At 49.2% G+C, this 22,462-nt stretch overlaps 8 protein-coding genes across 8 annotated transcripts; 4 read left to right on the forward strand and 4 right to left on the reverse strand.

Moving 5' to 3' along the window:
- Positions 1 to 113: 113 nt before the first annotated feature.
- N7489_007353 (uncharacterized protein) lies at positions 114 to 1,780 on the forward strand (the record flags this gene model as incomplete). Its single annotated transcript, XM_056713103.1, has 2 exons — positions 114 to 1,614; positions 1,662 to 1,780. 2 exons carry the CDS (start codon positions 114 to 116, stop codon positions 1,778 to 1,780), a joined length of 1,620 nt encoding a protein of 539 aa, XP_056566818.1.
- A 1,267-nt stretch (positions 1,781 to 3,047) lies between these two features.
- N7489_007354 (M protein repeat protein) lies at positions 3,048 to 7,092 on the forward strand (the record flags this gene model as incomplete). The annotated part of the gene is made up of 3 exons (XM_056713104.1): positions 3,048 to 6,704; positions 6,820 to 6,890; positions 6,942 to 7,092. 3 exons carry the CDS (start codon positions 3,048 to 3,050, stop codon positions 7,090 to 7,092), a joined length of 3,879 nt encoding a protein of 1,292 aa, XP_056566819.1.
- A 416-nt stretch (positions 7,093 to 7,508) lies between these two features.
- N7489_007355 (uncharacterized protein) lies at positions 7,509 to 8,723 on the reverse strand (the record flags this gene model as incomplete). The annotated part of the gene is made up of 5 exons (XM_056713105.1): positions 7,509 to 8,346; positions 8,405 to 8,406; positions 8,477 to 8,582; positions 8,638 to 8,647; positions 8,711 to 8,723. The coding sequence occupies 5 exons, from the start codon at positions 8,721 to 8,723 to the stop codon at positions 7,509 to 7,511; spliced, it is 969 nt and encodes a 322-aa protein (XP_056566820.1).
- Positions 8,724 to 9,267: 544 nt separating this feature from the next.
- N7489_007356 (E3 ubiquitin-protein ligase) lies at positions 9,268 to 10,401 on the forward strand (the record flags this gene model as incomplete). The annotated part of the gene is made up of 1 exon (XM_056713106.1): positions 9,268 to 10,401. One exon carries the CDS (start codon positions 9,268 to 9,270, stop codon positions 10,399 to 10,401), a length of 1,134 nt encoding a protein of 377 aa, XP_056566821.1.
- A 3,603-nt stretch (positions 10,402 to 14,004) lies between these two features.
- Positions 14,005 to 14,939, reverse strand: N7489_007357 (aromatic alcohol reductase; the record flags this gene model as incomplete). The annotated part of the gene is made up of 2 exons (XM_056713107.1): positions 14,005 to 14,856; positions 14,910 to 14,939. The coding sequence occupies 2 exons, from the start codon at positions 14,937 to 14,939 to the stop codon at positions 14,005 to 14,007; spliced, it is 882 nt and encodes a 293-aa protein (XP_056566822.1).
- Positions 14,940 to 16,808: 1,869 nt separating this feature from the next.
- N7489_007358 (uncharacterized protein) lies at positions 16,809 to 17,444 on the reverse strand (the record flags this gene model as incomplete). The annotated part of the gene is made up of 1 exon (XM_056713108.1): positions 16,809 to 17,444. One exon carries the CDS (start codon positions 17,442 to 17,444, stop codon positions 16,809 to 16,811), a length of 636 nt encoding a protein of 211 aa, XP_056566823.1.
- Positions 17,445 to 18,203: 759 nt separating this feature from the next.
- On the reverse strand, positions 18,204 to 19,483 carry N7489_007359 (uncharacterized protein; the record flags this gene model as incomplete). The annotated part of the gene is made up of 3 exons (XM_056713109.1): positions 18,204 to 18,241; positions 18,305 to 18,870; positions 18,927 to 19,483. The coding sequence occupies 3 exons, from the start codon at positions 19,481 to 19,483 to the stop codon at positions 18,204 to 18,206; spliced, it is 1,161 nt and encodes a 386-aa protein (XP_056566824.1).
- A 671-nt stretch (positions 19,484 to 20,154) lies between these two features.
- N7489_007360 (argininosuccinate synthase) lies at positions 20,155 to 21,853 on the forward strand (the record flags this gene model as incomplete). The annotated part of the gene is made up of 8 exons (XM_056713110.1): positions 20,155 to 20,169; positions 20,296 to 20,338; positions 20,402 to 20,443; positions 20,499 to 20,519; positions 20,575 to 20,771; positions 20,824 to 21,392; positions 21,442 to 21,517; positions 21,566 to 21,853. The coding sequence occupies 8 exons, from the start codon at positions 20,155 to 20,157 to the stop codon at positions 21,851 to 21,853; spliced, it is 1,251 nt and encodes a 416-aa protein (XP_056566825.1).
- Positions 21,854 to 22,462: the final 609 nt, after the last annotated feature.

The raw sequence follows: 22,462 nt of genomic DNA on the forward strand, positions 1-22,462 counted from the left end.
GGGAAAGAAGGTTGGAGGGGAAGCGGGATGTTCTTTGCGGCTCCACCAGAGCTCCGTTTACCGCGTCTGGCCTTCCAAAGGTTCATTTTTAACTTCCCCACGCGTTTTTGACGATGGCGCCAAAAAGATTCAACAATCTATCTACCGACTACACTCTTGGACTCTTGAATAATATCAATGCGCTCGGGCGCGATATGAGTATACAGGAACCCAAAAGGCACCGCCGCACTACCCCCCATGCCAACGTTTTTGATATTCCCACCTCTCCCTCGCCGACGAAAACCCGAAAGACCCCTCAAACCGAACCAAAAGATACGGGCCGTTTGAACCTGAGAAATCGTACAGTTCGTCGATTCGGGCGACCAGTTTCATCTCCCAACGTTTCCGACAATGAGGAAATTGGGCGGCCCAGCAACGACGAATCCGGGTCTGGCGACGGCGAGTCCGAATCTATTCAAGATGGATCTGGTGGAAGTGCAGAGGAGGAACTGGATGATAACCGCGACGAGCTTCAGCCCGAGGCTGAACATGATCCGTTCCCCGAACCAGTTGATCTGTTCCCAGCTGAAGATGAGGGTCCGGCTGATGACCAGGTTGGAGAGGAAGCTAGAAATGTACAAGACGATACATCTGAAGGCGGATCCGAATACGAAGACGAAGAAGACGCAGACGATCATTCCTCGGCCGAAGACCAGAATCATTCAACGCCCACCCAAGAGATCGCAGATGCAGACACTCGGGAGATGCAAATCGTCGATGGTATACCGACAAACAAAAGGGATGGCACACATATAAGTCGCATATTAGAGAATGCTCAAGAGTCGCAAAGTGCCTCATCGCAGCTTCAGGAAGTACCAGAGACACCAACAATCCAGTCACCCGGCCCGAATCAGGACCATCGCAAGGATCGCTCCGATATCTTCACGTGGCTGACTGAGACCACTAAAGAATCTGGGTTCAAGGATACCTGGGAAGCAATCCGCAAAACAAGAAAAACTCTAAGGGCCCATGCTGTTCCCTCTACAAAAGAACGTTTCGGGGGCATCATAAAGCTCATCCAGCGGCTACGAGGTCTGTTTGAAATAATGACGAATGATCCTGCTTCAGCTTCTTCCTTGAAAAATCAATGCAGCCTCATCGCCAACAGTGTCTTTAAAGAGAACCAGTGGATCCTTTACACCGAAGCCCCAGAGGATGAACATAACGGTGCAGACCTGGTCAACCAGCTCGAAGCCCATATCGTTCCCCGATTGATTGACCTGGTCATACTCGGATTCAAGACCTACAGGACCATAGATAATCGGGGAGCGCGACATTTCCGCATTACCCTGGATTTGCTTTGGGGTTCCTGTGACAGGATATCTTCTCTCGCCCAGATGCATTATGATATTAGTGGGAGCGTGATGGCTTATTCTAAAGGGGCGATGAAACACGTAAAGGCTCTTAAAGACGCATTAGACGAGGGCCGGCTATCTGAGAAACCTCGGCGCATCCCTCAACGCCCTCTACCGTACAGGCATTTTCAGTTGGAAGAGATCGACAGTCATATTTCTTGTGGACGGTGGACCTATGCAGAGAAGACTGCGATCCGTGATGGCTTACAATTATATGGGGGTGAGTCTGTTTATTCCTCCCTTATCATGCTATTCTGACGGTATCAGCAGGCGAAGAACGATACGTCGATATCAAATGTGACGACACAATCGGCGGTCAACTCTCCCAGCGCATCCTGCAAGATATCCGGGGCCAAGCCATCAAACTTGGGTTGGATGATCCATGACCTAATCAAGTTGGGACCTACTTAGAGACAGTATTACATGGGGTATTGGACTGTATAGTAGACTTTGCAAATACAAATACCCTTTGTCCACACCGAAAGAGTTGAATCTTTCAAGCGAAAGTTATATGTAAAGTATATATGTAAAGTATATATATGTCCCAGTCCAATCCCGGGCCTTCCGCGAACCACAAACCGCGAACCAAACCCGTGGATTGTTTTGATATTCCACGACTACCAACACGTGGGTATATCAACAAGCCTTACTACCTACATATGTACCTATCTACCTACCTAGGTAGGTATCCTTCTTATTAGTAATGTTTTCGTAAACTGCAAGCCCCATAGGTCCGATATTGATGAGGTAGTCATGGCTATAGCAGAAATCTCGTCCTTGGGCTCCTGATTCTGTTTCTGAGACATCTTGGGTACCTATGTAGGTGGTACGGAGACGAGAAGGTTGCCCGACTATTGTAATGGATACCTAGGTACATATTCTACATATGTAGATAAAGCTGCAAAGCTGCAAAGCTGCAAAGCAACTAATGAACGTACAAGACTGATCTTGAATCTAGTCAAGCCCGGCCTATATTGGCTGCATCTGGGTTAAAACAGACTCTAAAACCCCGTAAGACAAAGGAGATACCCCAGATGCACGACCCCTAACTGGGGTTTTCTATAGAGAAAGCCAACAAAGTATGGAGCGGCGATCCCCCCCTCCTAAATTGACACCGCTTTCTTCTTTTTCCCGCTTTCCCCTTTTCTTCCCCAAAGCATCTCGACACCGTTTGCTTTTGTCAGTTTATTTGCTTTTTCTTTTTTAATTCTGGCCGGGACTTCTTTTGGTCTGGAGATCAGTTTTTGAGTAACTGTGCAATATTCCCATTGGAACGGCTGTGCGGCGCGTGAGTACATTCTTTTTCCTGCATGTTTGTTTATAGACGGGAGCTTCGGTTGAGCTGGACAATGGCACCCAGTCCTGCCATGAGCGCAGTTGAATACCTTGAACGACCGCGAAATGAGGTTTAATGCTTGTCCCCAGCACGCTACAAGCTTCTGACGAGCCCATTGGGGTTGCATAAATTCGAGAGCTTGAATCTGGGGCCGAGAGCATACCGGCTGGACCATCATACGTTTAGGGGTTTGGATTTACCCAACCAGAGCTGACAATTGACAACGCTTCTTGTAGACAGCTCACTGCTACACGCCAACTGAACCCTACCGCGAAGCTTGCCCTCTTTAATACGTTAATTCCGAACAATCTACCAACATGTCATCGAACGACGAACCGGTCGTCGCCCCTACTCCTGTGGAGGTCGATGAAAATGAGCCCCCAGCTACCCCGATAGAGTCCAGCGTTCTCTCTGGAGGCGAAGAGTTGGCTAAGTCCAGCCCCGAGGTATCAAAGGAAAGTCCCGCAGCCTCTCCGGCTAAGGCTAGCCCTGGTACACCTGGCGCCGCGAAGCGTCCTGTGTCTGGAACAGCTACCACCAAACGGCCCACTTCGTCCTCTGCAACGAAACCCACGACGGGTACCTCTCGCACGACTACCAGCACGCTGAACAAACCTCCTACTCGTCCCTCGACCACGACCACTCGGAAGACAATGAGCACCTCGACTGTCTCGTCCCACCGGTCTCGCATGTCAGTCAGCAGCTCTGCAGATGAGAAGCCTCGGTCTGTGGCGAGCTCGGGAGATGAGAAACGGGGAATCTCTGGCACTGCGAAGCGCATGTCCATGGCCGGTACCAGCTCGACTCGTGCTCCTCTCAGACCTACCTCGTCTTCCATCGACCGTAGATCGAGTGTTGCTGGTACCGCCGCCGAGCGGAAGCCTGCCACCACAACTGCGCGCACGGCGACCTCGACAAGCAAGCCTGTGGGCAGGTTAACTTCGTCGACGACACCTGCGAGCCGGACTGCCACTTCCACCTCAACCACTAGACCTGCTACTGCTCGGCCAACTTCGACTACGAGCACAGTCAGATCTGCCACTGCCTCCGACCCCAAGAAGCGACTGAGCACGGTTTCTGGCTCAACTGGCCGTGCTAGTGATTCCGAGAAGCTACAGGCCCTTCAGACTAAGCTCACAGAGAGCGAGGAGACCGTCGCTAGTCTGAAGACTGAATTGGAGACTGTCAATGAGAAGCTCAGCCAGCTTTCTGTCTCGGCCGAAGAACCCTCGGGCGATGCTGGTGCCACCGAGGCTAGTCGCGCGGACCACACCGCAGAGATTGAGAAATTGACATCAGCCCATGCCGAGGAGCTCCAGGCCCTGCAAGCGCAACTAGACGAAGCGGAGTCCCAACGGAAAGAGCTAGAGCAGAGCTCGCAGAAGGAGCTGGAGGAAGCTAGACAATCTGCCGCCGCGCAAGGGGATGACAGGACAGTTGCCCTTCTTGACGAGCTCAAGTCAACACACCAAAGCCAGCTTGAGTCCATCGAAAAAGAGCTGGCAGAGCACAAGTCTGCAGCTACTCACTTCGAGGAGCAGATTAGCGCTCTGAAGAAGGAACTCGAGTTCCAGAAGGCTGCACTGGAGGAAGAGAAAGCTCTGGACCTCGAACATTTCAACCGAGAACTCAAGGGACGTGATCAGGTCCTGGAGAACCTTAACACGGAGATTGTCAAGCTGAATACGCTCAAGGAGCAGGAGGTCCGTGCTGCGGAGGAATCTGCCCAGGAGAGTGTCTCTGGTCTTCAAGAGCAAGTAGCCTCCCTCGAGGCGAAGCTTGCTGCAGCCGAGTCTCTTACCAAGGAGAGCACTGCGCAGGACACTCTTGTTGTTGAGAAGGACCAAGAAATTACCGAGCTTAAGCAGGCTCTTGAGAAGATTCAAACTGAGCTTCAGGAGGCACGCGACACCGCGGCCACTGAACTTTCATCAAAGGTCGAGGAATTGGAGACTGCCCATGAAGCTGCTATCGCAAACCTTAAGGCCGAACACGAAACTGCTATCAGTGAAATTTCGACTTCCCACGCGGAGAAGCTCGCTGTTGCCATGGCGGCGGCGGAATCGAGCGGGGCAGAGCACAGCACGCAACTCCAGGAACTTCGTGATGCCCTCGAAGAATCGAAGGCCACTGCCCAGAAGGGACAAGAAGATGCCGTTGCTGAGCTTAAGACCGCACATGAAGCAGAACTCAAATTGCTACAAGAAAAGCTGGAGGCTTCCGAGAATGCCCTCGGTGAGACCCGCCGTGCCCTCGACGAGGGTAACGCCTCGGCCCAAGACCTTGCCATTCAGGAGATCGATGCTCTTCGACACAAGTGTGAGTCGCTGGAATCCCAGCTGACTACTGGCACTGGGAAAATCAACGCGCTGCTCGAGGAGATGCAGAGCAAGCAGGCCGAAGCCGAGGCTATCCATCGCACTCTACGGGATGTTGAAGACCACTCCAAGCAGGAGGGTGTTCAGAAGGACAACAAGATGAAAGCTCTGGAGCAAAAGGCTGCAGAGGCCGCATCCCTTCTCGAGCAACACACCCTGCAGGCTGCCAGTGTGGCCGAAAGGCATGCACAGGCTCTGGAGGATTTGAAGGCTGAGCATGCTGCTCAGCTCGCATCTGAATTGGAGCGGGTCAAGGAGGCGTCGGGTTCCCATGACAGTGCTCTGAGCGATCTTCAGACGAAGCACGATGAGTTGCTTGCCGCAAACAAGGAATTGGAGTCTACTCACTCCACCCGTGTTCAGTCGCTTGAGGCTGAATTGAAGGCGGCGCTTGAAAGCCACGCTCGTGAGATTGCTACCCATACCGAGGGTCGCGAAAAGGAGACCGTCGAACTTCAGAATCAATTCGAAGAGACTCAGGCGAAGTTGCAAGCTGAGATTTCCGCCTTGCAGAGTTCTAGCAAAGCTAATGCCGAGCTTCACGAGCAGCAAATTGCTGAGCTCCAAAAGGGATTCGAAGAGACGAAGGCCAAGCTGCAGGCTGAGATTGAGGCCGCTCAAACCTCCAAGGCTGCTGATGTCGATGCTGAGCACAGCAAGGCAATTGCTGAACTGCAAAAGGGCTTTGAAGAGACGAAAGCCAAGTTGCAGGCTGAGATTGAAGCTGCTCAAACCTCCAAGGCCGCTGAGATCGATGCCGAGCACGGAAAGGCAATCGAGCAGCTTCTAACTATGCACGAGTCCAAGCTGTCCGGCCTCAGGGAGGAGCTCGAAGCTTCTAACAAGACCAAGATTGATGATCTCCAGAAGGCTCACGATGCAGCCCTGGCTAGTGTCAACGAGCAGTTGTCTCAGGCCAAGGCTGCTGTCCAAGACACATCCGCTCTGGATGACTTGAAGGCCATGGTCGCCGATCTGCAGGCCAAACTTGCCGACTCTGAGAAGGCCCACCTTGCGGTACAGGAATCTGCCACCACTGCTTCCAGGGAAATCGAGGGTCGTTACTCAGCTGAGCTTGCCAAGGTTCAGGCTGACCATGCTGCACTTGGAGAGAAGTACCAAGCCGCCGTCACCCAGGTGGGTGAACTCGAGAAGCTTGCGAAGGACTCGGACAGCCAGAAGTCGCACCTCGAGTCGATTATGAAGCAGCTCTCTGAATCCCGCGACCAACTTCTCAAGGTCAAGGCAGATAACGCCGCCATCTCCGACTCGCTTGTTGATTGCAAGAACCAAAACAAGACCTTGTCCGAGAAGCTTGAAGCTGGTGAACGTGATCTGAACGATCAGATCGACAAGAACATGGGTCTCCTGAACCAGCTTGGCGATGTTGATTCTGATATCTCTGCCAGCCGACGACGGGTCCGCGAACTCGAAACCGAGCTCGCAGTTCTGAAGGCGGACAGTGGCGAGAAGAGCAGCTCCTCAGGTTTGGAGGCTAGCCGGTGGGCGACAGCTGATGAGGGTAGCGAGAACGCTGAAGATGGGGGTCCAGCCACAACGGAAGGTGAGGACCTAGGCCCATCCATTGAGGGAACGGTGGGAGATCCCCGATTGAAGAAGTCTTCCTACTCATCAGATCTTCCCGCATTCCACCCATTCACATGATTATGAAGACTATGTTAGCGTATACAGAGACTAATGCATTCCATAGATGGCAAGCATTCAGGAACAGCTTAAGCACATCCGAACAGCCAATGATGATTGGTACAGCGAGCATCACAGGTCGGTCAACATATGCTCGTATTTAACCGGGAATTATGCTGACCCCTCCAGACTCATTGGCGAACTTGCCAATCTCTCCCGGCAAGCATCCTCCGAGTCTCTCAGCGCCTCGACCACACCCAATTCGGAAGTCCCACCAGCCCCCGAGCCAGAACCTGCTCGTACCCGCGCAGCAACAGTCTCATTTTTCAGTAAACGCTGAGTTTCGTGTGGATATGGCACCTTTCCGAGCTCTTAGTCGTGATGCAGCATGACTTTCCTTTGTTGAACCCTGTTTCACCCCCTGCTCTTGTGATTCTACTGTATGTAATAACTACGCAGGATACCCTGTCTTACTATGTCGGGGTTTCCCGCTATTCTTGTTTCAATATCTTTATCTACACATACAACTTGTTTGAGTTGATGTTCTATTTTGCATTACTACAATGGTTAGATGGCCAGTTCTTAAGTCGCGCAAGGCGTAAGGGTTTGATGCTCGATGCAAGCATGCCGGGATGGATAATTCAAGCGCAATGGTATGATCGAAAGCCTAGAACATAGTGGGTATCTCAAAGTAAAGCAATAAGCCCAAAGAACGCCTCTCCCATATTCCCGAAATAGTCAAAAGGTGGATTCAAATCACTCCGAGTCGGAAGGGTAGCTGACCAGCGCTGGTTTTGGTGTCACGGAAGAGGAATCGACTTCTGTGCTGCCACTGGGATCTTCACGGAGGGATGGAGTGGAAGAGGTGACGGTTTTCCTCTTCTTGATGCTAGGTTTCCATGCATTCTGGTTACCTGCATCCACCAGGAACGGATCAATAACAGCACGAGTATTCCCAACCAGTTCGCGGCGGAGCGAAGCCTTTCGGCTCGCAAGCAGATCATCCTTCCTAAGCCGCTTCGAATGAGATTTCTTCTCTTCCGACCCCGTCTTTCGTGCAGGGTTTTCCGCCTGCTGCTCAAACATAGGACGGAGACGGGTCACTCGGGCCGCATGCGAGTCAACACCAGTCAGGTCCTCGCCAAACTCCACCATACTCGCTCTCTGCCGATCTTCCTCAGTCTCATCCAGAAGCTCAATCCCAAGACTCATTTTGTCCTTGAGAGCCTCACGCTTCGACTCAGCTTTCTCAAGCCCCTTCCTCTCCTGCCGGAACGTCCTCCGCAGCCGCTTAGACTTTTCGTACGGATCTTCCCAATCACGTTTCTGCCGTTCCTGAAGTTCGAGAATGCGAGTCGCCTCCGTCTTCGCACGAAGCTTATCCTCAATCTTCCCCTCGATCTTCGAAAACGGGTCCTTCTCCGCGGGATCCATCTCTCGCGCGTGCGGCTTGATAGCAATTTCCCCGGGCTGCAGCTCCTTGTCCTCGCCGGTGTCGCGTTTCTGTCCACCCTCGGTAACAACGTATGCCGTGTTCTGCGGGTCGGTTTTGATTTCGATGGTTCCGCCGCAGACAGTGTGTTTCATGCGGAAGCTGTAGATCGGCGTTGAGTAGTAGTTGCCGACTTTTTTTTCTCTGCGTTGAAGCGCACACCTTGTCCGATTATTACGGGGTGTGGCTTGCAGTTTGTGCACCAAACTGCGAAAGGCATTTCGAAACGTACGATTAGTGCGCCGGTTGTGTGTAGGTGGCGCGCGCGCGCGCCGAGTGGGTGCTTCCCCGCGAGTTTGTTTGCCGTTGTCAGGCCTTCCTGATCTGGCGGGACATAACTGTTTCAAATGTCAGTATAGGGGGATTATGTGGATAACAGGATATTTTGCTAACCGTCCCATGTCTATTAAGAGGGTATGTTAGTCGACTGCTTCGCATGTTCTTTTGAGGTGGGATTAAGACTTACTGAAGCCCTGCATCTTGGGCGAGTTGGGTAGGTTTCGCGCAGTTGATGTTAGAGAGTACCCAGGCTACTGGCCGTGCTTAAAGACAGCCAGTCTGAGTTGACAGTGTTGCAGAAGTGAAGTTGTCCGCGGGACCAAGTTAATCGGAGATATCGGGATTAAGATGGCTGACTCATCATGTTCTTTCCGGAAGGTTTACCTGGGCACGTGCCCACCGGTGGGTCCTACTGTGGCATCTATACAACATACTGAAGAGAGCATCACCAGGATAAAAAATTCAAAAATAGATATGCTATTTATACAAAGTTGACAAAGAAAAGCTTAGCAGGATAACAACAATGATGACACTTGATAACTTGGACATACATCGACCTCATCATCATACTTCGTCATACACTCACCCTTTTGAATAACTTTTTTGTTCAACCGATATTATTACGAGAACTTGCTAAACTAGGTGGATGCTTTTGTGCATCTTCTCCTCCATTTATCCCTTTTTGGGAGAGCCCCTCCCTGAGCAAGATCAAGCGGTCCATCCTTTGAAAGGCTTCCTCGAAGAATGGACCAAGACACGCACCAAGATACAGACTCTCTAGCGTTGGAGCTGCTTTTGGAAGACGTGGACACCAATATTGACTGGTTCGAGACACAGCAGCAGCTGCTGAAGGCTTCGAATCAACCAGCCAACAGGCTAGAAGAACTCGAGCCCGACGAGCTGGTGGCATTCCGTCTATGGAAATCCGAATTTGAAAGAGTAAGAGTCTTATTGAGTGACATGCAGTTGGCCACAGCGCTGTCACTCGAAGTAAAAAGGACATTCACCAAACGTATTTCTGCCGCTATCGAAAAACTACTTCTCTCTTACTGTGCCATCTGCTTGGATCTGCTATTGGAAGACTTGAACACCAAGATTGACGGGCTCAAAACACAGCTGCAGCTGATCAAGGCAGCAGATCAATCAGTTAACTTGCTGGAAGGACTCGAGCCCGACAGGGGAGTGGCACTTCGCATATGGAAATCCGAAATCGAAAAACAAAGAGTCATATCGAGTGACTCGCAGATGGTCACAGCTTCGTCGCCCCAGAAAACAAAGACATTCGCCAAACGTATCTCTACCGCTATCCAAAAGTTACTTCTCCCTCTCAAGAACATCATGCGCTCCATCAAAGCCTCCGTCTTGACCCACTCCAAGCCCGAGGCCTGCAGCTCCTGTACAGAAGTCCGCAGCGAAGTCTTCAAAACACAGTGCTCCCACATCTATTGCAAGAACTGTCTAACTTATATGGTAACAAAATCCCTACAAGGTGAATCGTCGTTCCCCCTTCAATGCTGCCACAAGCCAATTGAAGGCTCGAGCATGAAGAAGATGATAGGGTCTGCATTATCCCAAGAACAAAAGAAGAGGCAAACCGAGATCAGTGATCGAGACCGAACCTACTGTTCAGATGCAAAATGCTCTCGATATATCCCACCAGTAGTAAAGTTTTGGCCAAATTTTACTTCCCAAACGGTTGGCACCTGCAAGTGTGGCGTACGGACGTGCAGGAAGTGCAAGAGGAATGCCCATGCGGGCAAGTGTCTGTACCAACTAGACCAGTCGTTGGAGAAATTGATGAAGAAGAAGAAATGGCAACGGTGTGCTAAATGTGGCCGTGTGATTGAGCTCAGTCAGGGCTGTTCTCATATCACGTAAGTCCTTTGTTGACCCGTCGACCCTTTCTAAACTCCCTCAGCCATTCGGGATTTACTGACCCTTGGTAGTTGTATTTGCAGAGCCCAGTGGTGCTACAGCTGTGGGAAGAAGTGGAAAACTTGCGACTGTTCGGTATAGGCTGAACGAAATCCGGATAATTCCATGAGCCCTAAGGATTTGATGACTAGAGACCGTGTGGGTAGGATATAGGATCACTCCCACGGAACCTGGTCCGAAGAACGAAATATTTGGTTTGAGTACACTTGGCTTGGAGGAATAGGATTGTAATCTGGCATATATCTGAGATTGCTCGATCACTTACCTGTGAGTGATGTGCCGTTGCTTGATTTCTTAAAGGCAAGCCAATTGATACTTTTATATTGCTATACAAGCGAGAAATGATATACATAGATACTATTAGGGCTATGCGTAGTATGAACTTGTTTGAGACATGATGCTACCAAGACTAAAACCTTTGAAAGATCGTTAATACGTGTAGCCAACTAACTAGTTAACTATTATTTGCGCTGTGTGGCCTTGTTTTCCAGGTGTTCACGTGGTATATACGTAGTATCAACCTCACCACCAACTTATTTTCTTATTTCCCCTCTGTAGAAGCTCCAAAGTATTCCAAGGAGTTTATCCATTTTTCTAACACATATTCCACTCGGCAACATTCAAAACACTGCCACCATCACATGGACTGCGACACGGATCAAGACACGCAGTCTAAGACAATATAAACAGGACAAGGACTCACATTTATGAGGCGTTGAATGAAGGACCAGCATGAGCAACGTCAGTATGGGTACAGCTATGTCAATGGGATTAGAGACAGAAAATGACTTGTCCAAGTACAAGAAAAAAGATCCTCTTCCAATTCCCTCCGTATCGACATCCAGCAACTTGGCGATTCCATCGAAAATGCCATCAACTTGGTCGACTCCGCTAAATCCGAGATTTGGCGCGAGTGTGTTTCATGCCGGGACGATCACATCCAAGATGACATGATCAAAACAAAGTGCTCACATTTCTATTGCAAGTGTTGCCTGGTCCGCCTGTTCAAAAACGCTTTGCGTGATGAATCCTTGTTTCCTCCTCAATGCTGCCACAAACCAATTGCAGTCTCGGAGAAAATGATTGGGCCTGTATTGGTTCAAAAGCACAAGGAGAAGGCAATCGAGCTCAAGGACCCCGACCGGACATATTGTTCTGATTCCAAGTGCGCTCAATACCTCCCACGAAAGGCCACACCAACTCGGGTTTGCAAATGTGCCAGCTGTGGAGTACGAACATGCAGGAAGTGCAAGAAACGCGCCCATCCGGGAGACTGTGTATATAAGCTTGATGCGCTTCTGGAGGAATTGGCAGATCGCAAGGAATGGCAGCGATGCTCTAATTGCTGTCGTCTGATTGAGATCAGCACGGGCTGTAATCACATCAGGTAAGAGCAATTTTGTTTAATGTCTTTTCATAATTCTATTGAATGTTTGGACTCACATCTACTAGGTGCTTTTGCAAGTTCGAGTTTTGTTATTTTTGCGGGAAACAGTGGAAAACGTGCGACTGTCTCTACGCAGATGAAGAGTATCTTTACGAACGAGATTACTGAACTAGCCGACTCAAGATAGTGCTACCGGTTTACCTTGCAGCTGGCAGGATATGGTACTGACCATCTGGGATATTGGTATGGAAGCGATCTAAAGGCAGTTGGTATGGAAGGGTAAGAATGTGGTTTACATGGGGCCTTTGACTCAATCTCATTTTTTCTCAAGGAATAGCCTGAAATGCTTAATAACCTATGAAAAGTTTCTGACTTATGGACTTGACTACTTGATACACTCAGTGCTGTTTTTTTGATATGTACACATTCGAGTAATGGTAGTAGACTGTAGAGCATTAGACACATATGTTAGCCGTCATAGTTACATGGTCTTAATATTTGTGGATTATAGTAAACTTTCTGTGAATACGATAAATTATGATCTCACAGAACTCTTTATACTCATTATTAATGACTTGCATAGGGAGACCTGACAAACATGGAACATTCTTGACATTTCAAGCACTATTCCACCCCGCTTCGCAAGAGTATCTAATATCAACAGTAGACGGAATCTGGACCCAGGCCAGAAGAGCAGCAACCGACCCGTAACATAGTCGGGAGAACTCGTGATGCAGATTCTGGCACTCACAAGTAACTTGGACCCAGCCCCGTCACCGGGGAAAAGGGCGGGAAAAACCACTTCGACAGGTCGTAAAGTGGAAGGGAAGAGGTCTGCAGAGCCGCAATATATTATCGAATAATAGCAATGGTGACTTACTTAATGAAAGCTCGAATGATGATGCCGCCGAAACCAGCGAAGAAGAAACCGAGACTTGTGCATCTTGTACGGAAGAGTATCCACTGTCAGATACTATTCAAACAGAATGTGCTCACAGTTATTGCCGCGAATGTATTCTGCGCTTTTTCGAGAGTTCCCTTAAGCATGAAGCCCTCTTTCCTCCTCGATGTTGCCGCTTGCCGATTCGTGTCTCTACCGCCGTCGAGGATATGTTAGGCATCGAGATGATAAAGAGATACCAGGAACGCAAGATCGAAGTCAATGACCTTAAGAGGACTTACTGCTCAAACCGAACCTGCTCTCACTATATCCTGCCACAGAACATTCGTCACGGGGTAGGGCTCTGCGGGTTTTGTACGGTTCGAACGTGCACCGGTTGCAAGAAGCAGGCACACAGAGGGGGTGATTGCAATGAGCACACTGCTTTTGATGACGAGAAGACCAATGATGATTTGCTGGAAAAACTAGCAGAGAAGAAGAAGTGGAAACGATGTTCGAATTGCTCTAGGATCATAGAGCGTATAGATGGCTGTCTTTCAATATTGTAAGTCGAATTTTGTCCCTAAGCTTACAAACCTGGGAAAACTGACCACGTTCTAGCTGTCGGTGTGGAACAAACTTCTGCTATGGGTGTGGAAAAAAGCAAAGCATCTGTAGATGTTCTAGTAACCCTCACGCTAACTCTTAGCGATGAAAGCCCGAAGGCTATGCTATGCAACCAAACAGAAATTTGATGCGAATAGAGGAATGGATAATACCGAGTACGAGTATGGGAGGTTGAACAATGATCCACGCCGTTTTGATTTGTCTTTTTTGCCCTTGATATGTTGTCTTGATGGCTTGGACTTCTATGATTACATCTGTGTTCGATGGGCTTAATGGAAGCCCTGAGTAATCCAGAATGAATTCCAAATTCTCGACATTTCCCTTGTATTGAGGTCGTCGAGAGCCAAAATGAGACCATAGACAAGGTTAAGTCCACACGTATTCTCTTTAATGAATTGACTGGTCAGGTCTCTTGTCTTTTTGTCGGCCTCCTACCTCCAGTTTCTGCTCTATAATTACCAGATCCTTTCTCGCAAGAGTCACTTTATCTCGATGCCATATTAATGGCCTTCAGACCTGCTTTCTACGAAAGCTACATATAGATAGGTATAGTCGTCGCGAAATCCGAAGACCAAGATGATCGAATTGCTAGGCGCTTAACGTACATACTTCAATTGAGCATCTGAGATTATTTAAATATCAAAAAGAGCATTCACTGGCGGGTAAGACTGCGGAGTTCCTCCTTAGACAGGGTCTTCAGGCCAAACAGCTCGTTAAAAATCTTCTCAGAATCGAAGAGAGAGCCAAATCCTTCACCAAAGATAGCCCGCAGAATAAACTTGGGAGCAAAGGTCGCCGGGTTAGGAGCTGGCTTGGCCAGTTCTGCAAAAGCCTCCTGCTCCATGTCTGTGGTCTGAACAATCTTCGTCTCGAGGCTCTTGCCGAACAACTCCAGCAGCTCATTCTGGGTGACTCTAGCATCATTGATACAAACGAGGGAGTTCTCAGTGGCTTCGAGGTTGTTGATGATTCCAACAACTCCCTTGCCGACGCCACTGAGAGTAGTAGCACTAAAACGACGATCACCGCCATCATACAGTGTAACCGGGCCAGCGAGATTCAGCAAGAAGCCTTTCTCGATACCCCAGTCGAGGAAGGGGCCAGTAACGAGAAGGGAGTAGCTGAGGCTGGATTTCTGGGCGACGTTCTCGAGATATTCCCTAATGCTGACCTTATCACCAAAGACAGGCAACTTGGAGACAAGGGGATTCGTGGTATCGCAGCCGTATTCCGAAGGGATAAATCGCTTAACACCAGTTGCTACTGCTGCGTCGATCAAGCGCAGGTGGGTGGACTTGGGAACTGCGCCGACATTCAAAGTGTTGACTACAGCATCCTGACCGGAAAGAGCGGCCTTGAGCGAGTCGAGAGATTCATAGTCCACCTGTACGACGTGGACACGGGAGTCAAAGGTTTTATCGCTGCCCTGCCGAGTGAGGACAGTCACGTCAAAGCCTGCGGCGAGAAGCTCCTTGAGAACCGCAGGACCGAGGTTTCCGCTAGCCTGGTGATCATGTTAGCGAACGAAATATTGTGAGAGTCACTGGGCTGACTTACTCCGGCAAGGGCAACCTTAATGCTCGTCATGTTGAAGTTTCGAAGAAGTAATTACAGGTCGGCTTTCCAACGAGTAAGTAGTTGCTGTAAGGCTAAATAAAGTATTTAGAGAAACGAATAGAGTGTAAGTGTTGTCCAATTCGAAGGCCCCAGGTGGAGGGCTTAATGCCCTTTATATGCTCCGTGATGCCATGCCATATTTGCAATACCGACTCTGCATATGGCTTCCGGAGATTGATTACAGAGCCACTGTACTACCCAGGTACCTACTCAGATTATGGATTGTGTGCCTACCTGGGTATATGTCTCGGACCGATTTCAAAGCATCGCGGAAATGCCAAGGATTAGTAGGCGGCACTATATTCAAAGTCCGAGCCGCTGACGAATATCTTGGGAACCTTGGAATACCTACTGGATATATTTCCGCACTGGTTATCAATCAGTCGCTTTCCAAAAACAACATTTGAATTTAATTTGATGATATATCAATGTCTCAAATCACGCAATCCTTCTCAATATTCCACTAGTCTCCAAGCTTCATACCAAGTCCACGGGGTATTCACTTTGGTTATTAAGATATGAAAGGACCTCGGGAATCCCATCTGTATTCATTAATGCCGCTGATCTCTATTAACATGGATAATACCAAAGCATAGGGCTTTGAACACGTCCACCTGTGCGTTGCACTCGCCGTCCTTGCCTCTTTCAGACCCTCAACTACCTGTAGGATTCAATGTGTTCAATTCAAGCCTTATCATACTTGAACAATGAATAGCATATAAGCAGAGGCAAAACTTGATCACGATCCGGGATAGGTACCAAAGCCTAGAGAACCTTTTCATTACTATTGCCTGTCAAATGTGCTGCAAGATCACGGAGGATCTTGCAGCACAGGTACTGGACCTTAGACCGAGACAGATGCCTACCAACATTTGAGGCCGGTTGTCTACAGAATGTTGAAGATATCTCTCCGGGAATCTACACGGTCGTATTCAAGTAACACAAGCTGGCTTATAGAATGATCGACCACCCTATCTATAAGCCTGAAGACACAATAATATCTTAAAAGAGATTGATGCCCCTACGTACTCCGCGTCTAAGAGCACGTGTAGGCTGAAATAGGAATTGATACGTCAATTGAATAGTCCTACCATGAAGTTTTCACTAAAATACTTGACTAAATGTCAATGAACCCTTTCACAGCTCCTCCACCTCCTCAATTAGAATCTATATCTTCGGCAGTCATTGCAAGCTTGGAGTCCACACTGCCTGCATTCGAGAATGTAATCGGGCATCCAGTCCCCACATTCTTCACATGCAGCGGCGACCGTGACCCTTTTCCACACCACATCATGGTCACACTCATGCTGCGCCACTAGGAACTGGGCTGCTTGTTCAACAGCCTTGGGTGCAGGGGCCGGCTGGTTCCGACCCGCAATCAGCCCCGCTCGCTCCTGGAGCCTAGCCTCGTCCCAATGGGGGCATTCGCACTGCTTCCATCGCGCAGAACATACATAGCAGAATTCATAACGACAACGGCACCTGGACAATTGCGTGCATATTAGCATAAGTAGCCAAAGTCTCAAGCAGTTTTGATGTCGACGAGACAAAAGTCTTACGTGATATGATTGCAGCCGCTACGAAGCTCAACAAGATGACTGCAATTAGAACATCTTTGCCATCCTTCTGCCCTTGCAAGCTCTAGGACCTCTGCGCAGTCGTCAACACATTGTCCTTGATGGTTGATCTTCTTGCAGAGGGTACAGGTTTGCCGATTGCACACTCTGCAGGTTGCGATTGTACCATGGACATATGCTGGCAGAATGTATCGAGAGCAAGCAGGATCTGAGCAATAAGTACGATGTCGATCTCCATGTTCGATCGTTTTTTCCTCGAATCTCACCCACAGCTCATCATTGATGATACCACGCGCACCTTCCAATGGCAAAGGTTGCCGGCAACAACGAGGGGGAACAAGCTTTCATCAGCTAGGGCGTTTTGGAGTAGGCGGATGACACATCCTTGACAATAGACATGTGAACAGCTATTCTGAATCGTGTCGGACTCGGGGCGACTTTCAGAGCAAGCAATGCACTTCCTCAGGACAACAGGAGGAGGTGCCGCCGGGATAGTCGTGAAATCTTCCCGCTGGCGGACTTGGCCTTGGGCATCTGGGACGGGAATCAGGTCTAAGGTGCCAGGAGGTGCTTGCTGGGGAGGAGGTGCGTGACCAGGAGGTGCTACACGAGCTGCCGGAGCTTCATCCACCTCACGATTACGGATATCTCGAAGAATGGCGGCCTGGTCGGACCGTGATTCTCTCGATAACTGTATGGCCGCTCGGAGGCCGTGTTGGGTAACCCTTCGCCATCGAAGCTCTCTTCGCCATTGCAATAGAGCAAGATTTTGATCACGAATTGGCGCTGTTCCTCCGTTTCCATGGCGTTTCAACAATCTCAAAGCCTCTTCAACCTCTTCCAATTCAGTTTGTAAGACAATATCAATTGTGTCAAGGTCCGTTCTGTTGTGAGCCATAGTGAAGGCGTACCATGTCAGGTCGAGGACAACATTTACTCAGATGTAACCAGAGATTGTTTGCATCTCATGGCTCGATGACCGAGGACAAGGGTATATTGGGATTGAGGCAGATGGAAAGATGCAAAATAGGCGGTCGTCTAATTTGGTAAGCAAAGTAAAGAGATTCAGAAGTCAGATATCGATGTAAGACGGAGGAGACTGATGTGGTTTCAAACAAGGTAGACAGAGTGAGTAGATCGAGGAAGAGAGAGAAGTGGGAAGAGACAAGCCTGGAACGACGCTTGGGGGAAAGGTGCACGTGGACACGTCAAGACGAATTTTGGGAAAGAACGAGGGAAGAGCCCGAAAGGGAAGGCACCGGGGCCACAATCGAGAAACGCCCGAGAAAGAAGAAACAGAGGAGAGACCTCAACAGCAGGAGAGGGAAATTGAAGAAGTTCCAGGATTGGTTCTGGATGAAATGCCTGGTCTTCAGATCTCTACATCATATGAGTACAGCTGAAACTCCGGAAAAAAATGGTGATGATATACAATCAACATGCAGTTTGGTGCGAATACTGGCAGCTAAGAACAGTATGTAACATCATCTGTGCAGCCATTGAGAAGAAGACAGACTATATGGAGCCAACAAAGTTCATGTTGACAATTTTTTGCTTGATTCATTGGACCTGATCATAATCGCTAAGTTGCAAGTGATAATGTACTTAGGTAGAACTGGCTTGCGTATTATTATAATCTACTGGGAGACTTCCCAGTTCAATATTCAAGTGTTTGTTTAATTGCGTCGTAGATTCCTGGAGTAAGAAGAACATGGGTTAGTGATAACAGGAACACAACGAAGAGAATTGGGCACTCACTTGCAACATCGGGCAGAATGAATTGCTCGTAACTCAGCCCAGTATGTGTGCTCCACCCAGCAACTCGCTTGACGGGGGCTTCAAGACGTAAGAAGGCACTCTCCTGGATCGTCGATGCAACCTCTGCACCTACACCGTAGTTAACCATACTCTCATGCACGACAATGGCTCGACCAGTCTTTTTGACACTGTCGATGACAGTTTGCCTATCCCAGGGATATATGGTTCGCAGATCAATAAGTTCCACGTTGACACCCGGCATAGCCTTCTCAACGGCAGAGATAGCAGAAGAGCACAGGTAAAGAGGCTGTCCATATGAAATGATGGTCAAGTCCTTGCCTGGTTTAATGACCTCAGCCTTACTGAGTGGAATGGTGTAGTATTCATTCGGGACATATTCCACGGCTGCACGGTAGAGGATCTTGGGCTCCATAAACACCACCGGATCATTGTGCTCAAAGATAGAAGATAGAAGGAGTCCCTTTGCTTGAGCAGGAGAGCGTGGCATGACTACTCGCAAACCGGGGATATGTGCGAAGAGCGACTCTGGCGATTGAGAGTGGTACCTATTCCGATCAGTCAATTAGCATACCAACTTGCTTGGCACCCGGATACAACGTACAGAGCACCGTGTCCAACCGCACCACACGGCATGCGGATGACGAGACCTCCAGCATTAATGCCTGTCCCACCTTCACGATACCGAAACTTGGCCGCCTCATTCACGATCTGATCGAACGCTGGAAACACGTAGTCGGCGAATTGGATCTCAGCGATAGGCTTCATCCCTTCCACTGCCGCTCCAATTGCAAACCCCGCAATGCCTTGTTCTGTCAAGGGGGTGTTGAACACTCTATCCGACCCAAATTCGGTTTGGAGATCCATTGTGCATCGGAAGACACCACCAAACCCAACATCTTCGCCAAACACGATAGTTCGATCGGATTTGGATAGTGCTGTGCGCAATGCCGAATTGATTGCTTGGTAGAGGTTGAGTCGTTTACTCGTGGCGCCTGCAGGATACTCTGTATTTGACAAGGAGGACGAGGTGTGGTGTAAAATTGGAGTGGTTTTGTAGTCAACAGGTAGGTTCAGCTTTGCCGCCGTACTGGGAGCTCCAGAGTAGAACCGGCGAGGAGCTTGGGCGAAAGACCGAAAATGAGTTCGCAAAGAAGCCATCCCAGCTAGAATTATGAGAATTGTGGAATCTTAACAGAATGTAAATACATGAGTTCTCTTCTCCGAAGGGATGATTGCCTTTAAAGTCGCTCCTTGTTCATTGTCCGGGGCATTGCGCGGGGAAACGCCGCGGATAGCCGAGATAGTGCAAACGGGACAAACAGGCCAAACAAGTCAAACTGGACATATGACGAAGTGTGATATAGTAAATAATCGAAATATTATATGCAACTATGGAATACAGAATACGGAATCATAGACATGGCGCTGTTTATGCACTCACTTCCAACATTGGATGGATCAGACTTGATCTTTCCTCTCATGGTCTCTGGGTACATATGCAAATAGCTGAAACAAGTGCAACGCACACTTTGCTCGTGCTCCATTGAAAACACAACAAACCCTGGGCTTGACTATGCATAATGAGTTAGATCAGCGTATATCTCTTTTTGAAAGCCATTGGACATATAGATTTTGTTGTAGGAGTATCCCGGATTTGATTCGGACAAAGATTGGAGGGGCAATGATCTATCTTATCAGGGCTGTCATTTCGGACCCGTGACTTGCTTCCCCGGCCCACCAAAATTGCCTTTTTTCCCAATGACTCAATCTCCCTTTCGTTTTATACTCAACTTCTCTAAGTCCTTTTGAATTTCATTCAATTCCACACCATGGCACAGGGAAAGGTATGAACTATTACTTCCCCCCTTCTTCCTGCCCAGTTCCCCAATATCAGTTACCCAACCTCAATTCCCCATTCTATCCCACACCGCCACCCTCTCCACACTTTCTCTAACAATTCGATCCCACAGGTTTGCCTCGCCTACTCCGGCGGTCTCGATACCAGCTGCATCTGTATGAACATCACCGGTTATTGTCACTCATATATCAATTGCGCATATTAATACCGGAATTCAGTGAAGTACCTCATCGAAGAGGGCTATGAGGTCGTCTGTTTCAGTAAGTCGCGATTCAATGCCATGTCAATTGAGATCAAGCACTAATGTAAGCATAGTGGCCGATGTCGGCCAGGAAGGTAAATTCAATCCCGTCGGCGCATCATCCAACATCGGTCTAATAACCATTCGCAGAGGACTTCGAGGCTGCCCGTGAGAAGGCCCTGAAGATCGGTGCCCTCAAGTGCGAGATTATTGACATCCGCCGCGAGTTCATCGAGGAGCTTTGCTTCCCCGCCATTGCTTGCAACGCTGTCTACGAGGATGTCTACCTGCTCGGTACCTCGCTGGCTCGCCCCGTTATTGCCCGCGCCCAGATCGATGTCGCCAAGGTACGCTTTCCTTCTCCGCCAGGAGAGAGATTTGTTACTGACTCAAACCTAGCGCGAGGGCTGCTTCGCCGTCTCCCACGGTTGCACTGGTAAGGGTAACGACCAGGTCCGCTTCGAGCTTGCCTTCTACGCCCTCCAGCCCGAAATCAAGGTCATTGCCCCGTGGCGCGACCCCGTCTTCTACGAGCGCTTCAAGGGTCGTCAGGACCTGCTCGACTACGCCGAGGAGAAGGGTATCCCCGTCACCTCCACTAAGTCTAAGCCCTGGTCCATGGATGAGAACCTTGCCCACTGCTCTTACGAGGCCGGTATTCTCGAGGATCCCGATACCACTCCTCCCGCCGACATGTGGAAGTTGACCCAGGACCCCTTGACTGCCCCCGATCAGCCCGAGGACTTCACTCTCCACTTCGAGAAGGGTGTCCCCGTCAAGCTCGAGTACCTTGAGGGTGGCAAGCAGAAGGCTGTTACCGACTCCGTCGAGCTCTTCCTCACCGCTAACGCCATTGCCCGCCGCAACGGTGTCGGCCGTATCGATATCGTTGAGAACCGTTTCATCGGTATCAAGTCTCGCGGCTGCTACGAGACCCCCGGTCTCACCTGCCTGCGCTCCGCCCACCTGTGAGTATTGTATTGTGAAATTCTGATGGCATAACTAACTTGTGTCCAGTGACCTTGAGGGCCTTGTCATGGACCGTGAGGTCCGTGCTCTGCGCGATTCTTTCGTCACCTCCAACTACTCCAAGGTGAGCATGATATTTCCGGTATTAGATTTTCTAAACTAACGTGTCCAGCTCCTTTACAACGGCATGTACTTCTCCCCCGAGCGTGAGTTCCTTGAGAGCTCCATCACTGCTTCCCAGAAGACCGTCAACGGTAAGGTCCGTTGCCGCGCCTACAAGGGCACCGTTTCCATCCTCGGTCGCTCCTCCGAGACCGAGAAGCTCTACGACATGACCGAGTCCTCCATGGATGAGATTGGTGACTTCTCCCCCGCCGAGACCACTGGCTTCATCAACGTGTCTGCCATTCGTCTCAAGAAGTACGGTCAGATGAAGGCCGCTGCTGGTGAGAGACTGTAAATTGTGTCTCCAAAAATATGACATATCATCTTCAATTTTGAATGATTGGAATGCCACATGTTGACCGTCCCTGGCTTCCTCGGGCCAAAATGTCACGTCTCCTTGTCCAACGTTTCACCAATATATGGTGGATGGTCTTGGGCTTGAATGACTGTATAATGAACTAGAAAATATTAACACTATAGGAATTGGTATTTAAAATGCAATGTCTTGGATGAATTCAATGGACCCGTCCTTACTATGTTGTATGTCCATGTAAACCCTTGCCTCCAACATTTGAATGAAGTGAAGTATTACATTTTATAAATTTATGTACTCTAATTCCACTCGCTATGTGGTAACAAAAACTGAGATATGAACAGGAGATGCATGTTACCGGCTGTACTGGCAATATGGAGGCGATAGTTATGTATATATTTGAGGTAGACATCAATAGCGAAACACGTAACAGAATATGCATGATAGGAGATATCTGTCTTTAAAGATGTAATTTATGTAATTCTTTGCTAGCTGGGTGGGTGTATAATAAACACAGCAGATGCCGCCAACAAACGCCAGAATATGCTTGAGTGAAGGGATTGCATTGGTGAAAGTAGTTGGAAGAAGAAT

This window comes from Penicillium chrysogenum (genome assembly GCF_028827035.1).
Source record: "Penicillium chrysogenum strain IBT 35668 chromosome Unknown utg000004l_segment0_segment0, whole genome shotgun sequence".
Taxonomy (NCBI): Eukaryota; Fungi; Ascomycota; class Eurotiomycetes; order Eurotiales; family Aspergillaceae; genus Penicillium; species Penicillium chrysogenum.